This window comes from Etheostoma cragini, chromosome 9 (genome assembly GCF_013103735.1).
Source record: "Etheostoma cragini isolate CJK2018 chromosome 9, CSU_Ecrag_1.0, whole genome shotgun sequence".
NCBI lineage: Eukaryota > Metazoa > Chordata > Actinopteri > Perciformes > Percidae > Etheostoma > Etheostoma cragini.
Genome location: NC_048415.1, coordinates 20468794 through 20488171, shown reverse-complemented (window position 1 = coordinate 20488171; position 19378 = coordinate 20468794). Strand labels below are relative to the sequence as shown.

Below are 19378 nucleotides of genomic sequence, written 5' to 3'. Positions count from 1 at the left end.
GACCTAACTACTACATATCCCCGCCGTATTTTGATTACATCGCCAATACGTCGTTCCGACGTATGTGTGCTAACTGGGGAGGCCTAAGAAGGCAATAGGGCAGTGGAAGGAGCATTTTGAGGAACTCCTAAATCCAGCTAACACACCCTCTATGGTGTAGGCAGAGCTGGAGGATGATGGAGGATTGTCGTCAATTTCCCTAGTGCAAGTCACTAGGGTAGTTAAACAACTCCACAGTGGCAAAGCCCCAGGGATTGATTAGATCCTTCCAGAAATTTTATTTATTTTATTTAACCTTTATTTAACCTGTTTTGCGTTCAATGTACCACTGGTGGTTCGAAATTGGGATCATGCATCATTTCTCGGTTTTGATCGCGTGTAACTTGTTCCCTGTGCGCGCTAGAAAGCATGTCGACACGTCATTGTAATCTGTGGTGCCAGCACGTTCCAATGGACCTGGTTGCTAGGCCCCCATTGGGCCCACGTGGGAAAGAATGACAGTAGAACGCACCAATTAGAAGGCCTTTTCTAAAATTAGAAATTTCTTTTTCGAGGGAGACCTGGCCAAGACGGCACACCAGTTACAATATAAACAGAAATACAGCATAGACAAAATCCCACATAGAGGAAAGGAACAGGTCACATGTGGCAGTTTTATTTTAGACTTACATGTCATTATAACATGGCCTTAAATTAATTTAAATGTTGAAGGCTCTGGGTGTGGAGGGGCTGTCTTGGTTGACACGCCTCTTCAACATTGCGTGTAGGTCCGGGAAGGTAGCTAGGGAGTGGCAGACCGAGGTGGTGGTTCCCCTCTTCAAAAAGAGAGACCAGAGGGTATGTGCCAATTACAGGGGTATCAGACTTCTCAGCCTCCTTGGTAAAGTCTACTCCAAGGTGCTGGAAAGGAGGGTTCGTCCGATAGTTGAACCTCGGGTTGAAGATGAACAATGATCCGTCCTGGTCGTGAAACAACGGATCAGATCTTCACTCTCGCAAGGATCCTGGAGGGAGCCCGGGAGTATGTCCAACCGTTCTACATGTGTTTTGTGGCTCTGGAGAAGGTATATGACCGGGTCCCCCGGGAGATACAGTGGGTGATGCTGTGGGAGTATGGGGTGAGGTGGTCCTTTCTCAGGGCTATCCAATTTCTGTGACCAAAGCGAGAGCTGTGTCCTCGGCAGTAAGTTGGACTCATTTCAGGTGAGGGTTGGCCTCCGCCAGGTCTGCACTTTGTTACCAATCCTGTTTGTAGTAGTTATGGACAGGATATCGAGGCTATATAGGATATCAGGATATCAGGGTAGGGAGGGGTTGCAGTTTGGTGGGCTAGGGATCTCATTGCTGCTTTTTGCAGATGATGTGGTCCTAATGGCATCATCGGCCTGTGACCTTCAACACTCACTGGATCGGTTTGCAGCCGAGTGTGAAGCAGCTGGGATGAGGATTAGCGCCTCTAAATCTGAGGCCATGGTTCTCAGCAGCAAACCAATGGAGTGCCTTCTCCAGGTAGGGAATGAGTCCTTACGCCAAGTGAAGGAGTTTAAATACATTGGGTTCTTGTTTGCGAGTGAGGGGACAATGGAGCAGGAGCTCGGTCTGGGAATCGGCGCAGCGGGTGCGGTAATACATTCAATTTATTGCACCGTTGTGACAAAAAGAGAGCTGAGTCAGAAGGCAAAGCTCTAGGTTAGTTTTTGTTCCTACCCTCACCTAAGGCTGGGTCATGACCGAAAGAACGAGATCTAGGGTGCAAGCTAAAATTTGTTAAAATGATGTTGATGGCTAATGGGGACAGATGATTCAGTCCTACATTTGGAATTACATTTGTTAAATCAGACATTAAGGGTGTCAGATGATGACTTAAGACTTTGGTGAAATCCAAACATTTCATAAAGGGACACAATTGTGCAATCATTCTAGGATACCACAAAACTGATGCCAAATGTTCCATGAAATCTGCTGTAATATTAGATTATTATTTGATTATTATTTGATTATTATTATATAGATGTTTTGACTGAAAAATGTTCTGTCTGTCAATGCAGGCCTTTGTGAGGCGTTACTGCACCTAGCCAACCAGATAACTAACGTGGAGAAAAACATCCTGACTCCCTGTTATTTGTCCTTGGGGACTTCAACAGAGCAAACCTAAGCCATGAACTTCCAAAGTATAGACAGCATATTCAGTGTCCCACCAGGGACACTAACATACTGGACCACTGCTATACTACAATAAAGGACGCCTATTGCTCTGTCCCACGTGCAACCTTGGGACTCTCTGATCACTGTCTGGTTCATCTTGTCCCAACACACAGGCAGAAACTCAAATCTGTTAAACCTGTTGTAAATGAGTGTGAAAAGATGAGTTGAGACATTGAGACCGATGAGTCAAAGATGGATTTAAAGACCTGATTTGACTGTACTGATTGGAATGTTTTTGAGGCTGCAGCCACTGATCTGTACAAACTAACTGACACTGTGACATCAGCTTTTGTGAGAACATGTGTGTGCCAACTAAAACCTTCTGCACATACAATAACCAAAAACCCTGGTTCACAGCAAGACTCAAGCAGCTTCGTCAGTCCAAAGAGGAGGCCTGGAGGAGGAAAATGTTGCATTTTTAAATTCCCCAAGATTTGGTGACAGTACTGAGATTGGACACCGGAGTCAACTCAATATCTAATGAGGATTATAATAATGACCTCTCCTCTAGCACAACCCTCGGGCCAAAAGGTTGTCATGCAAAACAACAGAAGAAGTATCCACATTAACCGTATCCTGCCACAGATGAATCAGCTTTGTAATGTGCCAGTTTTACCAGTGTTGTTTGTATGTCAGGTTATATTCCATGACTAAATGAGTGACTGTGCCCTTTACAAAAGAATCACAAGGATGCAGAGGTTTTCGATTTTTATTGACTTTTTGGACAATTTCTTTTCCAGTGTCATCCATAACCGTTCACTTCAATGGTATTTGCATAATCTTTCATTCAATGCTAGGAGGATAAAAACCAAGGTAGGCTGATGCAAGATGTTGAATTAGCAGCTAGCAAGCTAAATCTGTCCTCCTCCAGCAAATTTAAACTAATTACAATAACTGGGGTGGGAAATGTTCCAAGAGCTTTCAAAAGGGACAAAAAAACACACCTTCCAGTTGTCCATTAAAAATGCACCTAGACATCACCTTTACCTGGTTTGTATCTTTCTAGTTGTAAGGCTAATAAAAAGGGCCATTGCTATTTAACAGAACAAATCTGCATAGCGACTGGAAGACAAAGGGACTGGACACTGACCCAATACAGAGGATGAGTAACACAGGACATCACTAGACAGATAGTTGGCACGAGATGGGCTGCTGTTTTACTCACAAACAGTCATATTTTGAATAGTGATTTACTTTTGAATGTCAAAAACGTTCATTCAACAGTTAGTGTGAGGTTTGATACGTTGGAGCTCTAGGCCTAGTGTTGTAAGAAGTTTAGTTCTGGCATGATCTCCAAGCATCTGGCAGTTTGATTGAGTGCCATTCTGCAGTGGCTGAAACCACCCCTCCCCCTCCCCTTAGTAAAGTTTACCAATTCATAAGGCTACAAGGTACGTGCCACTACTTGACCATAATCACAGAAGCACAGTTAACAAGCAAATGGAAAGATGAGAAAGGACAACCACTACGGTGTGCTTGAGGGCTCACAACTGACAATTTTTACTCAGCTACACGAGTAAAGCAGGCGGGGGGTGAGTAACTGAAACAGCTGGCCCCTGTCTGAACATGTCACCAGCAGTTATTCAATCCCTTTACCCCACCCTGCGAAGGCAACTAAGGGCAGCTCAAAAAAAAACAAAAAAAAACTTGTCCAGCCACCATTGAATTTGGTGCAAAAGTTCAAACCACAATGAAATGTCAAGTCTAATTAACACTTAAATGCCAGTCTTGTACAGACTGTAGACTTAAACGCAACTTCTGTCATAGTTGTTTTGTTTTTTTTAGCGCAAAACAGCATTATTTAATGCAGATACAAAGCTCACAAGTCAATTACAGTATCTGACAGCACTTTTAGACTGATGAATCTGTAAGGGCAGACCAGGATAAGTACACAGAGAAGTGAAGACTTCTAGGGTCAGCGGTCAGTCCAGGTCAAGTGGGGGACAATGAAGGGGAAGATTGTGTCCGGTTTAGTTCAGGCCCGTATGTAGCAGCATGGCTTAGAAGCGTTTGGGTCCCCAGGGAGAGGTCTTGGTTGCCACTGGGGCTCCAAAGCTGGGGAAATCTTCAGAGCTGCTCATATCAGGGGCCTAAAAGTCGACAGGAGGGAGAGAGAGGGGGAGAGAGGATTAAGAGAGAAAGGTGTGACCAATTCTAATTTCAGTGTCAAGCTTGCAGGAAAATGCTCACCTTCTCATTGCCAGTGGTCCAGGGAGCCTCCCTCACCACAAAGCCCTTGGACGGCCCACGTTTTTCATCCATGGCAGCAGCGCTTCCCCCAGGAGGCCTCATGTAAGCCATTTTTGCCTCATTCTCCACAACATCTGCCAACTGGCACAACAAAATGTATCAGTGTTAATAAGGAAACCATTTTTTGTGTATGGTATACATAACCTTTAATGTTTACTAACAGGTGTTTTGCACATGAAATAAGCTTACATATTCCTCTTCCAGGTTGAGAAGGTGGTCGATGGCTTCATCCACAAGCTCAGGGCGACCTGTGACTGTCACAAGGTTCGGGTCTGAAGCTCCACTCTGGGGAAACCTGAGATCAACCTGGAAAGGAAAATAAATAATTAAAATACTAATTAAAAAAAATTTAAAATGGATGAGCCCCATCAAAGACTGGATACTTTTTAAATTGATAAATTATAAAAACAGGGACATAACATAAAAAAATAAAATAACGTCAAAAACATCCAAATGGCCAAGAGGCATTCCTGAATATTTTTCTAAAGATACAGGCCATTGCTCTCGGGTATCCCACACCTAGGGCACCATTACTACATACAGCGGGGTCGTAATGGTCTTACTCTGCTTTCCACCTCGATGCTCTAGACATGTAGGAAGAAGCCCGCTGCTGAGCTTGTTCATGTTTAGCAGTTAAGAGTAGGGATTACAAGAGTCCCAAGGCACCTTCCCCAACCCAGCCCACCCCGGCGGGGGAAAACACCCAGGCCAAAGTCGGAGCTATGACACAGACATCATGTAGGTGTCATCTATCATCTGAGTGTGAGCATTATTGGGATTAGATCAAATCCACTCATTTTACTGTAGAAAAGTAAATGATGACATCAATTTAGCCATTTTAGGGTAAGAGCCAAGTCCAACGACCAAGAGGGTCTGGGCCATCAGTTTACGGTCACTGTGGTGTTCCCTGCACGAGGTGCGCAAGCATATTTCCTGTCTTTCATGTCCAGTGTGAAGGCTCTGCAAGTGGTGGCACACTTCTGAATTTTTGTAACTTAACTTAATTTTTGTCCATTTGAGCATGGATGGCGGGGAAGACTGGCTGAGCAGGCTTGCCTTTACAAACATCTGCATGATTCTTCATTTACAGACAAGCAGGGAGTCAAACGGCCTTAAATATAAGCAATAAGTGAAAGACACCACACCGGGAACAGAGCAGTTTGCTGGAGGGGCGTGGCAATTTGCAGCTTGCAGACAAGTTGCAGTGAAATGTAGACAAATTAATATTGTTGTCCTACATACCTTAGTGTGCTTATAAGTGCATGTGAGTAAATTTTGTTAAGTTTAATAAGTTTCTTTATTCCAAGCAGTCTAATTGTGCAGTTCAGCCATCATATGAATGCGTCAATTTTACTGCGGAGGAGACAGGGTGGCTACAGGTATTAACAAGTTAAATTTAAGACTTTTTAATACCAATTCTAAATGAAATTTAAGACCAAACTTACGATGGAAATACAAAGTGGAAATACACAGTAATCTTTCCAGGTTAACACAAAATTAACAGTATGGTAAAATGACAGTAATCGGTTGAGTTTAAGAACATTGACTTAATGTGTGTAATGTGAAAGCATAACACAAAAATGTAATTGCTGTCCTAAATTATATTACAATATTTTCAGAACATTTGTGTCCCTTGAACAAATGGTTATAACATCAAGTGAAATAACATCAAGTGATTAAAAAAAACACTGTTCCTTTTGAACAAAAAAAATTAAATGCCAATCCCAGCTGCCTTTAAAATGCAAAGACTCTTACATGATTTGTGTGCCTAACAGACACAGAGAGAGAGAGAGACTCAGATGGATGGGTTGCGGTTTGTGGAGGACTCATCATAGAGAGAGAGTAGACAGCAGTGTGTATGAGTGTTTTGCGGTGTGGGAATGTGTGTGTATATCTATATGTGCGTTTTCAGGTTTCCATGTGACCAATTTTTGTTAAAGTTTTGAAAATACTCCTGAGCTTTTGTGAATATACTTGGAAAACATTTCATAAACTATAATAAACAAAACAGTGACTTTGTACTGTGACTTTGAGTGTCCTTACCCATTTATAACGATACACGCACATGCAAGACCAGTTGTTTGCTTTTGGTTTTCTGGTTCAGTGTCTCGTCGAACATAATTACAAACGTACCGCATTTTTGGACCTCCGTGATGAGGTCATTTTTTATATATGGCGCCAATCCAAATTTAGCCACATATTTGGTCTTGTCTTTTCCACAGGTAAATGACTGTACAAGCCTTGAATCTGGAAGCCTTGCTTGGAACACTTCTTCAGTCCCGTCATTTGACCTGCATGAATTGTGGCTTGTCACGGTCCTCTGCCCCCCCCCCCCCCCCCCCCCCCCCCCCCCCCCCCCCATCACCTATGCTCGGAGTGTTGGCTTAGAGCCACAAACTGCTCGTAGGTCAGCTGGCATTGTTGGCTGTGGATTTCCCATCGTAACACCTAGCGTTGTAGCGTTGACATCGTTGCTAGCGGAGGAGCAGAAACTAGCGATGGCGGGTAGGTGGCATGCCTTTACGTAGTCTGTGTTTTTTGCCCCCGAAATCCCGCAAAATTACAAATCTCACTGACTACGGCCACGTCAACACCCGCCCACGAAGCAGCTTGATTGGTTTAAGTGGTTGAGGTTAGGATAGCCGACTGGTCAGGGGACAGGACATGTACAAATGGGTTTATGTTACTGCGACAACGCAGTGCAAAGCCTACCGGAAAAAAATATTCGACAACAGATTGTGTCATGTCACGGCGAAAATGCAGGCAAACATATTTAAGACCTACCCAATCTGAATTTAAGACAATGTAATGCTTTTTAAGGCCTTAATTTTAGGAAACGTGATTTAAGACTTTTTAAGGACCCGCGGCCACCCTGGGAGAGTACCAACGTTATTTGGTTTTCTAAACATTATTCTATTGTTATGACAATAGAAGAATGTGCACAATAGGTATTGAAGAAACGTCAGGAAGGAAAACGGAAGCAAGTTTGACGGAATAATTCCATCTTTTAAATCACAACGGCCAATGGCGTGGGCTATGGCGGTTCCAAAGTTAACTGTAGGGCTTTCAAGGGTGCTACTTTTAAAATTTTTTGTTGGTTCATTACACGAATGAGGAAAATCTCAGTAGCCTCACCTTAAACTCGTCCATGATCTTGCGGATGCCCTTGCCACGGGCCCCAATAATGCGGGCATGGACCCTGCTGTCCAGGGTGATGTCCTCCGAGATCATCTCCTCTAGCTCATCCACTATAGCCTGGATGGCATCGCGTGCTGCTATGGCTTTGTGCTCATACCCTGTAATGGTAATTTGATCCTGTGGGGAAATGACAACAAATTCAACATGACATTGAGATATGGGGAGTATTCGTATGAAAGGCCAACCTGAAGGTGTTTGTAAACTATTAAAAACACACCATGATAACTAAAGTTATTGGAATTTATTCATGTATTTATGTAGCAACGATATGACCTGGTAATTTAGCACCACCTACTGTGCTGATGGAGTACATACAGTTCTCCTTTTATCTCCATCATATTTGATGTGTAAAAAAAACGATATCCAAGCTCTGCAGGAAAGAAATACCTGGTTTTCATCATTCTTCTCTGGGAATTGGATATTGACGTCATGATCAGTACGGATGGTTGTTATAATGGCCCCCTTGCGGCCGATGATTTTGGGGTGATACTTGGGGTCCACAGTGATGGTCAGCTTGAAGCTCCTGAGTGCCTGCAGGAGTTGACGTAAACAATACTCTGGGTTAAAACGCCCGTGAGTTTAACACAGGACTCATTTCTACTTATTCAAGAACTGGTGGTTACCTATCAAAATAAGTTAATTAAGCACTTTCCTTATTTAGTGTTATCATGAGGCCTTCAAAGAAGAACTAAACTGCTCCATGAGATGTGAATCATCTGCAGAGACACTTCAACCAGAAAGAGCCCTAAGGTGGATCTATTCATTTGTTACGTCTAAATATAAATGTGGATAACGTTTGTGATAGTGAGATACTTGCTAAAGTTAAATTTCCAGAGGTGAATCAGAATAAACACTTTTTCCTATGATAAATGGCCACAGTTGGCCAAACTGTTATACATACTGCCATTTGATAGTAATTAGTTATGTTACCGTCTCTGAATTGTCATGTGTTACACTACTTTTGGATTACTTTCATCAAAATAACTGCAGAAGTTTGACTTGGCAGCTAGCATGAATTTAACCACCGGATCAATAAAGTCTCCTATTTATCCACTTTAATACAGCATAGATTATTCATAACATTTTGCATAATTAATATGAATATGCAAAGTAACTAAATCTATAAAAATAGATAAGGAAATTTACAAATAGGCAAGTAAGAGAATGAAAATAATCAATTAAAAGTACCTTACAGTTGTATTTACCTATGGTTGTTGTAAAATGTATGTTTAAAGCACTAGAATAAGAAATTCACGTTTAGTTTAAAACAGGCTAAAGGAAATAGTCAATTATAGTGTGATTAAAACTCACAATTGAATATACTTACAGCTGATATGAGAACAGGTACACAACCTTTTTTGAATAACAGTAATTTAGATTTACTGCAAACTGTCACAGGAAGCGCTTTTATTTTGAAGTAGCCTACACGGAAGTTGTCTGTTGTGTACTCTTGTGTCTTGCTAGCTTTGAGATGAACGTGAGATGCTAGATGCAAAACATATCCCTAAAGCTAAGTTTTTCCCTTTCTAGTTTATAAAACTGCAACATATTGAACAGTAAAGGGTCACAGTAGAAGTCAAGCGTTTTTGGTCGTCATTCAAAGCCATTCTTCTACAGGCAGTTACTCTCCACGGCTGATAAAATGCAATGATATTACGTGTAGCACGCCTAAAGATCTGTCAGCAGCTCGGACACACTGCTGTCCGTGCTGACATACCGTCACCTGTTGGGACACAGATGTTGTCCGTACCGTCTCTGGTTCTGACTCTGACTAGGGGAACAAAGACGAGGAGCAACGCAGCGTAATAATGCCTGAAAACAACGTCCATCTCACAAATTTATCTCCGTCTCTTTAGTCACCTAAACCATCGAATACAGCAACAGAAAATACAGCTTTTTTTTCCTGGGAATAAATCTTTCGCAGTGTAAATTCTTAAAACAAAACATCACTAAATGTTGTGTTAAAATGCGTATACGAGTTTATTACCACCGAAATGTAATTAATAATGCATTGAATTAGTGCGTTACAGTAAAAAGGAATACATTACTGCAATTGCGTAACACTAAAGAGAGGGAGTGCCTAGGACAAAGCTGTCAGAGTCAGTCACTCTCTAGCTCGCTCGACCAGATGTGCTTTTGGGCGCATGTTGAGCCTCCGTCTACCATTTTGACCAGTTAACAGTTTTTAACAGAAATAAAATGGATTATGGATCATTTCATTTCTATTAGCAGTTTGTAGCAGACTTATCAAGCTGACTTGGCCCTTGACTCTCTTGGCTGGTGACGTCTTATGTTCTAAAGCCAGCCTCTGGAGACTTCACGAGCTGAGTCGCAGCGACACCATCAGCAGGTCGTGCTGAGACGGGCCGATTCAGACCGCTGCAATGTCTGTAAAACTGTTTTGTATTGTCGCAAACCTTTGGTCTGAACCGGTGTTAATACAAACCAGGCATGCATTCTGAATATACTGGCTATAAAAAAAAAATAAAAAAAACTTTGGATACACATCCAAGTTCTCCACACAATACTAACCCGATCTTCCTGGTCAGCCTGCAGCTCTTTGACGCGCTCCAAGAGGCCCTCTTTGGCGCGGTCGAGGTGATTGGCCAAGCCGGTGATGAAGATTTTATCAGACTGCTGCTCAGGAGCAGGCACTTGAATATTAACCTGGGAGGCAGAAAGTGAGGTCACTAAATTAGATGCAAAATGAAATATTGTGCATCCCCTTGTGCCAACACAAAGTCCGTAGTACACACACCTCAAATTCATCCATCATCTTGCGAATTCCACTTCCTTTCTGTCCAATGATATAACGATGAAGCTCAAAAGGCACTTCCACGTCAATAGTGACAGGAACCAAGGCCTAAGGAAAGGAGGTGTTTGTTAGGGAACAAAGCCACAAATTTGGAGAAAGAAATTAAAATAAAAAAACAATTTTGAACCTCAGTTATGAATGCTAACCTTCAGTGCTTCCACAGCAGCCTCACACCTCTCTTTACGACCAGAAATTACGATCACGTCGCACCTTTTGGGTGCGTTGGGATCGACAGGCTCTTTCACCTCTCCATTAGCCTCGCCGTTCTCCTGAATAGGCGCCTCGGCAGGAGGTGCTGTTAAACAGAGGCAATCAAAGTTTGATGAGAACCTTTTTACTATAAAAAAAGGTCTTCGCACTGATCATGTGTAGCACTGGGCGATATGGAGAAAATATATCACTATTTTTTTACCAAATACCTCTATATCGATACCACAACAATATTGTAGTGCAGACTATTTGTGCTTTCACAAAATATGTACACAATGAGATTTTTGATAAACAATCATCAGTAATGTGGATATAATGACTAAGTGGGTAAGGCAAATAATAGAGCCTTTTACAGCCTGGTAAGTTCAGAAAATGACTACTTTAAAGTAATGCGGCCTTTAAAACCAGGAAAAGACACCACTAATGCCATTTTGCGGTGTGACGATATCCAACATCTAAGACTATTTTGTCTCATATCACGATAGACACAATATTGATTTATATCCCAGCTCTTATCATGCGTTTACCTTGTTGGTCCTCGCGCTCTGGGAACTTAATCTGTACATTGTGATCTCTAGTGATCTGCTGGATGCGTGAGCCCTTGGGACCCATGATAGAACGGTGGAACTTCTGAGTTATCACACACTCAATGGTAACTTGAGCCTCCTGGGAAATGAGAATATTCATATGGGAAGAAAAAAAAAAAAAAAAAAAAAACAATGGGAAAAATCAGTTACATTAACAGAAATACTCTGAAGACCATCTAAACAAAACAAAAATGTACTCCACTAACCAAGTCCTCAACGATCTCCAGCATGCGCTTTTTGGCTGCTTCCACACATTCTTTGGCTCCTTTGAGGGTGACCTTATCGCTCTGTGTGCCCGTGCGAGGGAAGCTCACCATCACACCACCATATTCATCAGCAAGATCCCTAAGGACTTGGCCACGGCGAGCCACAAAGTAGCGATGGTACTTTGGATCGACGTTCATAGTATCCTCGACAACGTTGTCCTGTAACAGAGTTAAATCTAGTTAAAATTCAGGTATGGTAAGAGAACCTGAAAGCCTCATCCTGCCATGTTCAAAACTCATTTGGAGTCATACCAAACTCTTGATGAGTTCCTCCAGCTCTTTCTGGGCATCCCGCACGGCTTCTTCAGTGCCAACCACAGTGATGAGCTCCTGGTCTTTGTCATCTGAGGTGGGGAAAATAATCCTGGCCCCAGTGCTGTCCCGAACCTTACGGATGTTTCCACCACCTTTGCCAATGAGGAACTTGTGGTATTCTGGCTTTGCACGCAGCTCGGCAGTGTGACTCTTTGTTTGCTGACGAACAAAAACATTTATAAAATTATTTTCTACATCAAGAAACCTATTAAAAGTCAACCTCACTTGTTAAAAGAGGTCAGAACAAAAGATCTCATTGACTTCAGAGTAAGAACCGATGGAAAATTGCCCCTCAGGCAAAACCCCCGGATGTTAAATTGCTTAACACAATTTAATCTTGAGGTAGACAACTGAAAGAAGTTCTCGGCCTGTGGTAATGTAGGACCACTGAGGCACAGAAGCAGTTCTATTTTACCCTTCTCTCTATGGCCCTGTCTAATGGCTGTCAGTCTACAGAGGTTAACAGAAGTTCAACTTGTTATCATTAGAGAAAGTTATACAAACCTTCTCCTCTGCCAAGGCAAGCAGTTGCTGCTTGGCTTTCTCCACCTCCTCCACAGGGCCCCGGATGGTGACCTTATCAATCCCTGAGCCCTCAGTGGGAAAGTGGATGTGCACGCCACCACACTCCTCCATGATGGAGCGCACAAAACGTCCCTTTGACCCAATCAGGGAGTTGTGCAGCTTGGAGGGGATGGACACCTCTATCTCTGTGATGTTTGCCTGAACACAAGAAGACACCAATTAGGCATGTGTACTAGATTTAAACCCATCGGCCAAAGCTTTGGAGAGACCAATATACACGCATGCACATGCTTACCAGCTCCTTCTGAATGGCCAGGATGCGATTTCGTGCAACCTCACAGTTTGCCTTCTTGCCTGTGATGACAATCATCTCGGAGTTGCTGTTCTCAGCAGGCAGGTCAATTCTTGTTGTCGTTTCCTCCCGAATCTAGAAAGCAAGAAAAAAATAAATAAATAAAGAAGTCAGGTCAAACGTAGACACTTAAAGACCTTCTTTAATGAGATACATTTTCTTTTAGATATTCAGCACCTTCTTGATATTTGATCCTCCTTTTCCAATTATGTTTCTGTGGAACTGCTTGAAGATGGGGACGGAGAGGGAAAAGCTGTTCTCCACCTGACAAAAAGGAACCCCTGAATGTTACCACCCGACTACAATAAAGCAGGCATGGATGCCAAATTACAACAATCTTTTAAAATGCCACCCTAACCAGAGAACGCATGAGTAAAGACTTACCATTTCAGCCACTATCTTCTGCATGAACTTTGCACACTTTTCCACCTCATTTCGTGGGCCTCGAAGTTGAACGATGTCGCTTTTTTGTGCTGGGTCGGGGAAATTGATAATGACCTGGAAGCAATTTCATTAGAGTTGTTTTTATTAACAGTTTTTTTATTTATGACACCCCCCGCCCCCCAAACCTCCCCACTCGTCCTCACCACTTATTAAAAGGTACATTTAATGGCTTGGTACAGACAAACCACCACCATATATACCAAAAGTGACCAACTCACCTCTGGGAATTTGTCACGCACTTCTTTTATCTTCTCCCCTTTTTGGCCAATGATGGCTCTATGAAAACGCTGTTCAATGATCAGGTCCTTTGTACGCTCATTCTCCTGCGAGAGACAGTATATTTTGTAACGGCACATCTGGATCCAATTTGCAGCATCTTGCCTGTGAACCCCAGTTTGAACTCACCATGCGTGACGCCAGCTCGAGCAGCTCCTTCTTGGCTTCCTGTACACCCTGGGGATCCCCCTCAATACGGATCAGGTTGCTTTTCTCGTTGTCAGGGGGGATACGGACAGTCACCTTGTGCAGCTCTTTGATGCGGTTGACTATAGATAAAATAAATAAATGCTTTTGAGCAATACTGATCCCCTTTGTGTTGTACTGTCGCAATCCCAGACACCAGCTGTTGGACAGCAACACCGTACTTACTGTTAACACCTCCTTTTCCAATCAGGTGTCTGTGGAATTTGGGATCCACGCTGATCTCTGTGTAGTCCATACGGCTTATCTTGAGGGTAGACATAAACATAAAATATCAGTAGAAAACCTCACCTGCAACTTTTAAGTGTGCTTTACTCACAATAAAATACCACTTTTAGGTTCATAGTCTTTTACCCAATGACAGACATCTCACAAGAACCCTTTTGATTGGTTTTGGGTCCACATCCAAGACATAATTGTACAGTAACTCAATACTCACCAAATCTGTAACAATGACTTCAATCTGGCCCTGCACCATCTGCACATCTTTGGTGGGACCCTCCAGGGTGATCTTATCCTCTCCCTCGGTGAACTCAATGTGCACCTTAAAGCAAAATACATGAAAAAATAAGTTTGAAAAAAATTGAGTATTTTTAAAAGCCATTGGTAAGACATTCATAATTGAACAGACCTTGGGCATTTGTTGGGTAATCTTGGCCAAGTTCTGCCCCTTCTTGCCAATAATGAAACGATGAAGCCAAGAAGGAGCTGTGACTGAGGAAACAGTGTAGCTGTTTGCCTGCAAAAAGAAATGTTCTTTAAGTTACTCCCGGTCACTTTTTCTCCTCCGTCTTTAAACAATTGCATGTGGGAAAAGGCCATCACTAGATCATTTGCAAACATTGCACACCTTGGCATAAACTTCAGTGAGAGCCTGACCCAGACGGTCCGGCTCCCCACGAAGGATTACAGTTTCTGAGCTGCTGTCAGAAGGTGGGATCTCGACGGAGACACCAGTTTTCTCCAGGATCTCTTGCAGGGTGTTTCCCTTGGGGCCAATCACATACTTATGCTGAGACTTCTTCACCTCCACTGCAATGGTGGTGGCACTCTTCTTCTGCAATACAAAAAAAAAGGTTAGATGATCAGGGACTTGCAACATTCAACCTTAAATTAGATTAAACTGCCTCATAGCAATGACCTGTAAAGGGATTTAACAATGCATTGTGAATCAGTTAAAAATGAATTTAAAGCCCCAAAGTTTACAACCAGTTGAAGTTTTTTTTAAAAAGGAGAAAAAAAAAGAAATGGAAATGCAATTTTTAAGACAGCCTAAAGATTTACAGTAGTTAATATATAGCAGGTAAAGTTAGCTGGCTTAGACACTGTTAAAATTCTGACAGCTAAACATTGTAAAGTGTGATTGTATTTCACTGGAAAGGATTCCAACACGGGACGCACAACAGTCTGCAGCTAAAGCCACAGAAGAGACTAGTACAGTGTCCGTTGGGCCAATTGCTTGGCCTGTGGAATAGCTGCTTGTAGACTTCTTCAAAACCAAATTGAACCCCAGAATAACTAACAGAAGGACCCCAAACCACTCAATGTGGAACTCTACTGTATATCCTACTACCTTCTTCATCAGAGAAGACATTGTACTACATTTACTTGACAGGGAACGTTGCAGATTCCGAATTTAACCACAAAATATCAAAACGAAAATGTGAAGTAATCCGACATTAGAGTCATGGCAGTGTGCTACCCACCTGGCCCGTTATGAGAGCTAATCAGCATATATCTGCGCTCAACCACGAGAGAGAGAGACTTTTCATCAACGATATTGCATGCTGATATCACCGGTCAGCCTTTATAATTACAGCATTGTTGTCTCGTCTTGTATGATCTTTAACGAATTTAACACTTGTAACTTGACTTAACTTGTAACGGTGAAGTATGGATTTGATACGAGTGGTTTGTGGTCTTTGCCCGCTCAGTTCCAAGATGGTGCTAAATGTTACGTTTTTATTTACCGAAATGTAAAGTTTTTATTTACCGCTTTTCTAGTCTTTAACTTTCACATAGGACAGGAACCATTCATACACTGTGGCCGAGGCTACCGTACAAGGTACCACCGTCGGCAACTCAGGGTTCAATGTCTTGCCGGTATCCAAGACATTGGCCAGGGATCGAATAGCCAACCTTCCGATTGGCAGGCAACCACTCTACCACTAAGCTGTGTTGCACTGCACAGTGCTGTGGAGGAATAAGCTCCAAGATTATGTTCTGCCTCTGTTTAGAAGGGGTGAAGGTACAGCTCACAGCATAATAATGATTCAGTGTCTGGCTTTTGTTTGATAATAAATGGCTTTTATTAAGTTTCCTCCCAACAAAATAGACACAGAAAAGACAGCGTACACAATGCCTCCCCCCCCCCCCCCCCCCCCCCCCCCCCCCCCCAACCTTGTTCAACACAACATCTGCAATGTTCTTGTCCGCTATCCGCTTGTGCGCCAGGATTGTGAAGAAAAGTTAAAACACACAAACGTTGTGTTTTGCATGAGTGAGATTCTGAAACGATAGATCTCTTTTGCATTTCTAAACCAAACGCTGTCAAACTTTGCACCGCACTTACTTGTGCCCTTATCAAGACACCGTCATGTTCAAAACAAAATCTGTCGGACAAACGTTTCAAGAGATATACGAAAACAGACAAGTTCCTTTAATTTATAGATAGATAAAAAGGAATATTTTTTCAGTCATCAACACAAACTTTCCTTGTAATTGTTTTGATTTTAGCATACCTTGTCTTCATAAATCTTTTTGATCATGGTCACAGCAAGGGCCACCTGCTCCTTTTCGCCGGTGATGACAATCTCCGTCTTGTTCACACTTGGAGGGGGGACATTAACACGGGCACCGGTCTCCTGCATCATCTCTCCTACCAGCTTATTGTAGGCACCGGTGATGAAGGGGTGGTACACCTTGTCAATGTTCACCCTCTCTACAGCACGCTTGTCCTAAAAGAGTAAGGGGGTGAGATGAAAATCTATCCTAAAGCTACGATTTCCGGGACATATGTCAAGTGAGTAAGTTAATCATCTCAGGGGACTCGTTACCTGCTCAGCAGAGATCAACAGGATCTCATGCTTTGCCTTCTCCAAGCCCTCCTTGGTACCAGAGATCTTTATCTGGTTACTGGGGTCGTCGGGTCGTGGGATCTGGATTTTGGTGGCAGTCTTAAGCTCGAGCTCCTGAAGCTTCTCCCCATTTTTGCCAATGACAAAACGATGGTGCTCCTTGGGGATGGCAACAGTAGCCGAGGCCTGTTGGGGTTCAAATGCACAGTTGGCACTTCGTTCTTAATATGTTCTACCTTATACAGTTACCACAAAGACAGATCTCCTGACCTGAGTCTGCAGTCGGGACACAATCTCCTTACGGGCCTTCATCACGGCATCTAGCTTTCCAGAAACCATGATGGAGAGACCCTGATCTTTTGCCAAGGAGAGTTCCAGGTGGGCTCCGGTCTTGTGCATGATGTCCACACAGACCTTTGCTTGGTCTCCTTCCCCAAACTGGTTGAGGTCCTTGTACTTGCGCTCCTCCAGCGGCACATGGAAAACCTAGGTGTGGGAAAAACATTTGATGTGATGATGGCTGTTACATCAGGATTGCTTTGATAAAACTTTCAACATCAATGAGATCCTTAGTTAGTACGACCATTCATAACACTAACGCCTCTTGTGTGGCACCGGCTGGCCGAGCATTTATTCCCAAACACTCAATTGTCCGAGGGAAAAAACTCAGGTTTACACATTTATTTCGAACGCCTGCGGCAAAAAGTTAAGACCGATTAAACTTTTGAAGAGAAGCCAAATCACCCTACGATGGACAATCATGTAACCAGGGATCAGACTTGTCAGTCTGTATCGCGGCGCGAGAGTCCATATAACATTACTGGCTAAGCCGGCACTGCTCAGGAGTTTGTCTAACAAACAACAACTGAGAAAAAGTCACTTCAACTCACGCTTCATCGCTTTTCTTTTGCTCCTTGGTCTTCAAGTGCGCTCGACAATTCTGACCCCCCCCCCCACTAAAGCTTTGAATATTGGTATGGTAATTGATACAGACCAAGTGGGTGTACAGGGCATTAAATCAGCCTTAAAACACCAAGTAAAGAAAAGGAAAAAAAAAAGCACAAAACTCAATCAATGAATACACGACAACAAGGAGAAGTATGTTCTTGTATTATTAACTTTGTAAATGTTATACCTGAGTGATAACAGAAGACTTCAGAGGACGGATCTTGGATGTCCAGGCGTTGGCAGTTTCCTGGGTCCCCTCAGGTGAGGCCGCCTTCTCGGGCAGAGGCGGGAAGGCGTCCTTGTAGGTTGGAAGAGCATCCTCCTCCTCTCCAGCACTGGGTCCTGCCCCAGCAGCTGAACGAAGAAAGAAAGAAGAGAATTATTTATTTTTTTAAATAAATAATAAATATTCAGTCCACTTATGGCTTAGTTTGAATTTCACAAATCAAGCGTGATAAAAACAACTACTTACCACCACTCTGCTCTTGCAAGAGCCCACTGCGGTGCTCATTGAAGCTTTCCTGCGTAAGTACAGCGACTGAGCTCATGGTCAAAATCCCACGTTTACACAGAGTCCGAGTGTGCCACTGGAAGGAAAGTTTGCATCATTTTCAAAGGTTTGACGACACAAAGTGCAAAACAGTCCTATATTTTTTCAGTCAACTTCTTACTATGAGTGATGGGGCAGATATCCAGGCATGCATTTATTTAAACTCTTGATTGTTGCTCACTTAGTTGTAGAAAGGCACGACATAGAAATACTCAAGATTTGACACCAAGTTTTAGGGGCTTTAATAGGTCAAAGATTTTGGGTGCTTCATTATTGCCAATTTACAGTGTTTTGCTATATAAAAACAAAAAATAGTCAATTTCACAGTGTTAGGATTGTTTAATGTCAGTCTAAACGATACAGCAACTTCACTAGAGATGAACCAATACCATTTCCCTTCCTGATACCGATTCCTATAACAAAATCTGCATATTGGACTGAGAAAACTACTTTAAAAAGTAGGATTTTTTCCTTCGGGGCTAAAAAAAAAAAGTTTTTCAGTATCCGATCGGTGTATTGAAATTTAACTTAAGGCAGTACCAAAATGCATTTCTAATACCAGTATCAGAACACCTCAAACACCTCATGTTATAATCACTATATGGATATAGCAGTTGTTGCCACCCTGTGTATACACCAGTCAAAACTGTGAAGTCACTTAGAAATTTCCATTGGACTCCATTATAGAAAGAATACCAGCCGAGATCAGATACATTGTTTTTTCTAACCAAGGCAGCAGTTTTCAGATTACATTTTTTGCTTACTTAATTGCAAAAGGGTTCTCCAAGGTTTTTAAAAGGATATCAGATTAGTTAACAGAATGGGCCTTTGGAACACTGGAGGAATAGTTACCGATAATGGGCAATGTAAAAGATCAGCCACCCACTCAGATCAGTATTCTGTCTATAATGGAATGGAAATGTGTAAGTGACCCCAAACGGTTGACTGGTAGTGTAGGTTTTACACATCAGAATCAGCTTTATTCGCCAGGTATGAGGACACATACAAGGAATTTTTTTTGGAGCATCATTGCTCACACTGTGCTTACACACTAAACAACCAAAACTAAAATATACACACTAATTTATACATACATACTCTAAACAGAATATAGAGACATGAGTGAACATCAGCACAACCAGTGACGTAGGGATAG

At 42.5% G+C, this 19378-nt stretch overlaps 1 protein-coding gene across 2 annotated transcripts in view; it reads right to left on the bottom strand.

Annotated features, from left to right (window-relative positions):
- Nucleotides 1–3980: 3980 nt before the first annotated feature.
- The window catches only part of hdlbpa (high density lipoprotein binding protein a), a 20177-nt gene continuing 4779 nt past the window's right edge, over nt 3981–19378 (bottom strand). The window contains exons 3-28 of one of the 2 annotated variants that reach the window (XM_034881143.1): nt 18145–18259; nt 17860–18026; nt 16995–17210; nt 16704–16910; nt 16389–16604; nt 14498–14704; nt 14279–14386; nt 14087–14191; nt 13816–13894; nt 13573–13712; nt 13386–13490; nt 13108–13221; nt 12901–12987; nt 12667–12798; nt 12351–12569; nt 11784–12005; nt 11472–11690; nt 11206–11344; nt 10615–10766; nt 10412–10516; nt 10186–10320; nt 8041–8184; nt 7591–7770; nt 4645–4761; nt 4396–4536; nt 3981–4295 (exon numbers count right to left, since the gene is read on the bottom strand). In XM_034881143.1, coding sequence (XP_034737034.1) covers nt 4206–4295; nt 4396–4536; nt 4645–4761; nt 7591–7770; nt 8041–8184; nt 10186–10320; nt 10412–10516; nt 10615–10766; nt 11206–11344; nt 11472–11690; nt 11784–12005; nt 12351–12569; nt 12667–12798; nt 12901–12987; nt 13108–13221; nt 13386–13490; nt 13573–13712; nt 13816–13894; nt 14087–14191; nt 14279–14386; nt 14498–14704; nt 16389–16604; nt 16704–16910; nt 16995–17210; nt 17860–18026; nt 18145–18220 — 3822 coding nt within the window. In that variant the 5' untranslated portion in view covers nt 18221–18259 and the 3' untranslated portion in view covers nt 3981–4205. The remainder of the gene's footprint in view (nt 4296–4395; nt 4537–4644; nt 4762–7590; nt 7771–8040; nt 8185–10185; nt 10321–10411; nt 10517–10614; nt 10767–11205; nt 11345–11471; nt 11691–11783; nt 12006–12350; nt 12570–12666; nt 12799–12900; nt 12988–13107; nt 13222–13385; nt 13491–13572; nt 13713–13815; nt 13895–14086; nt 14192–14278; nt 14387–14497; nt 14705–16388; nt 16605–16703; nt 16911–16994; nt 17211–17859; nt 18027–18144; nt 18260–19378) is intronic. The other variant, XM_034881144.1, reaches the window with a different exon arrangement.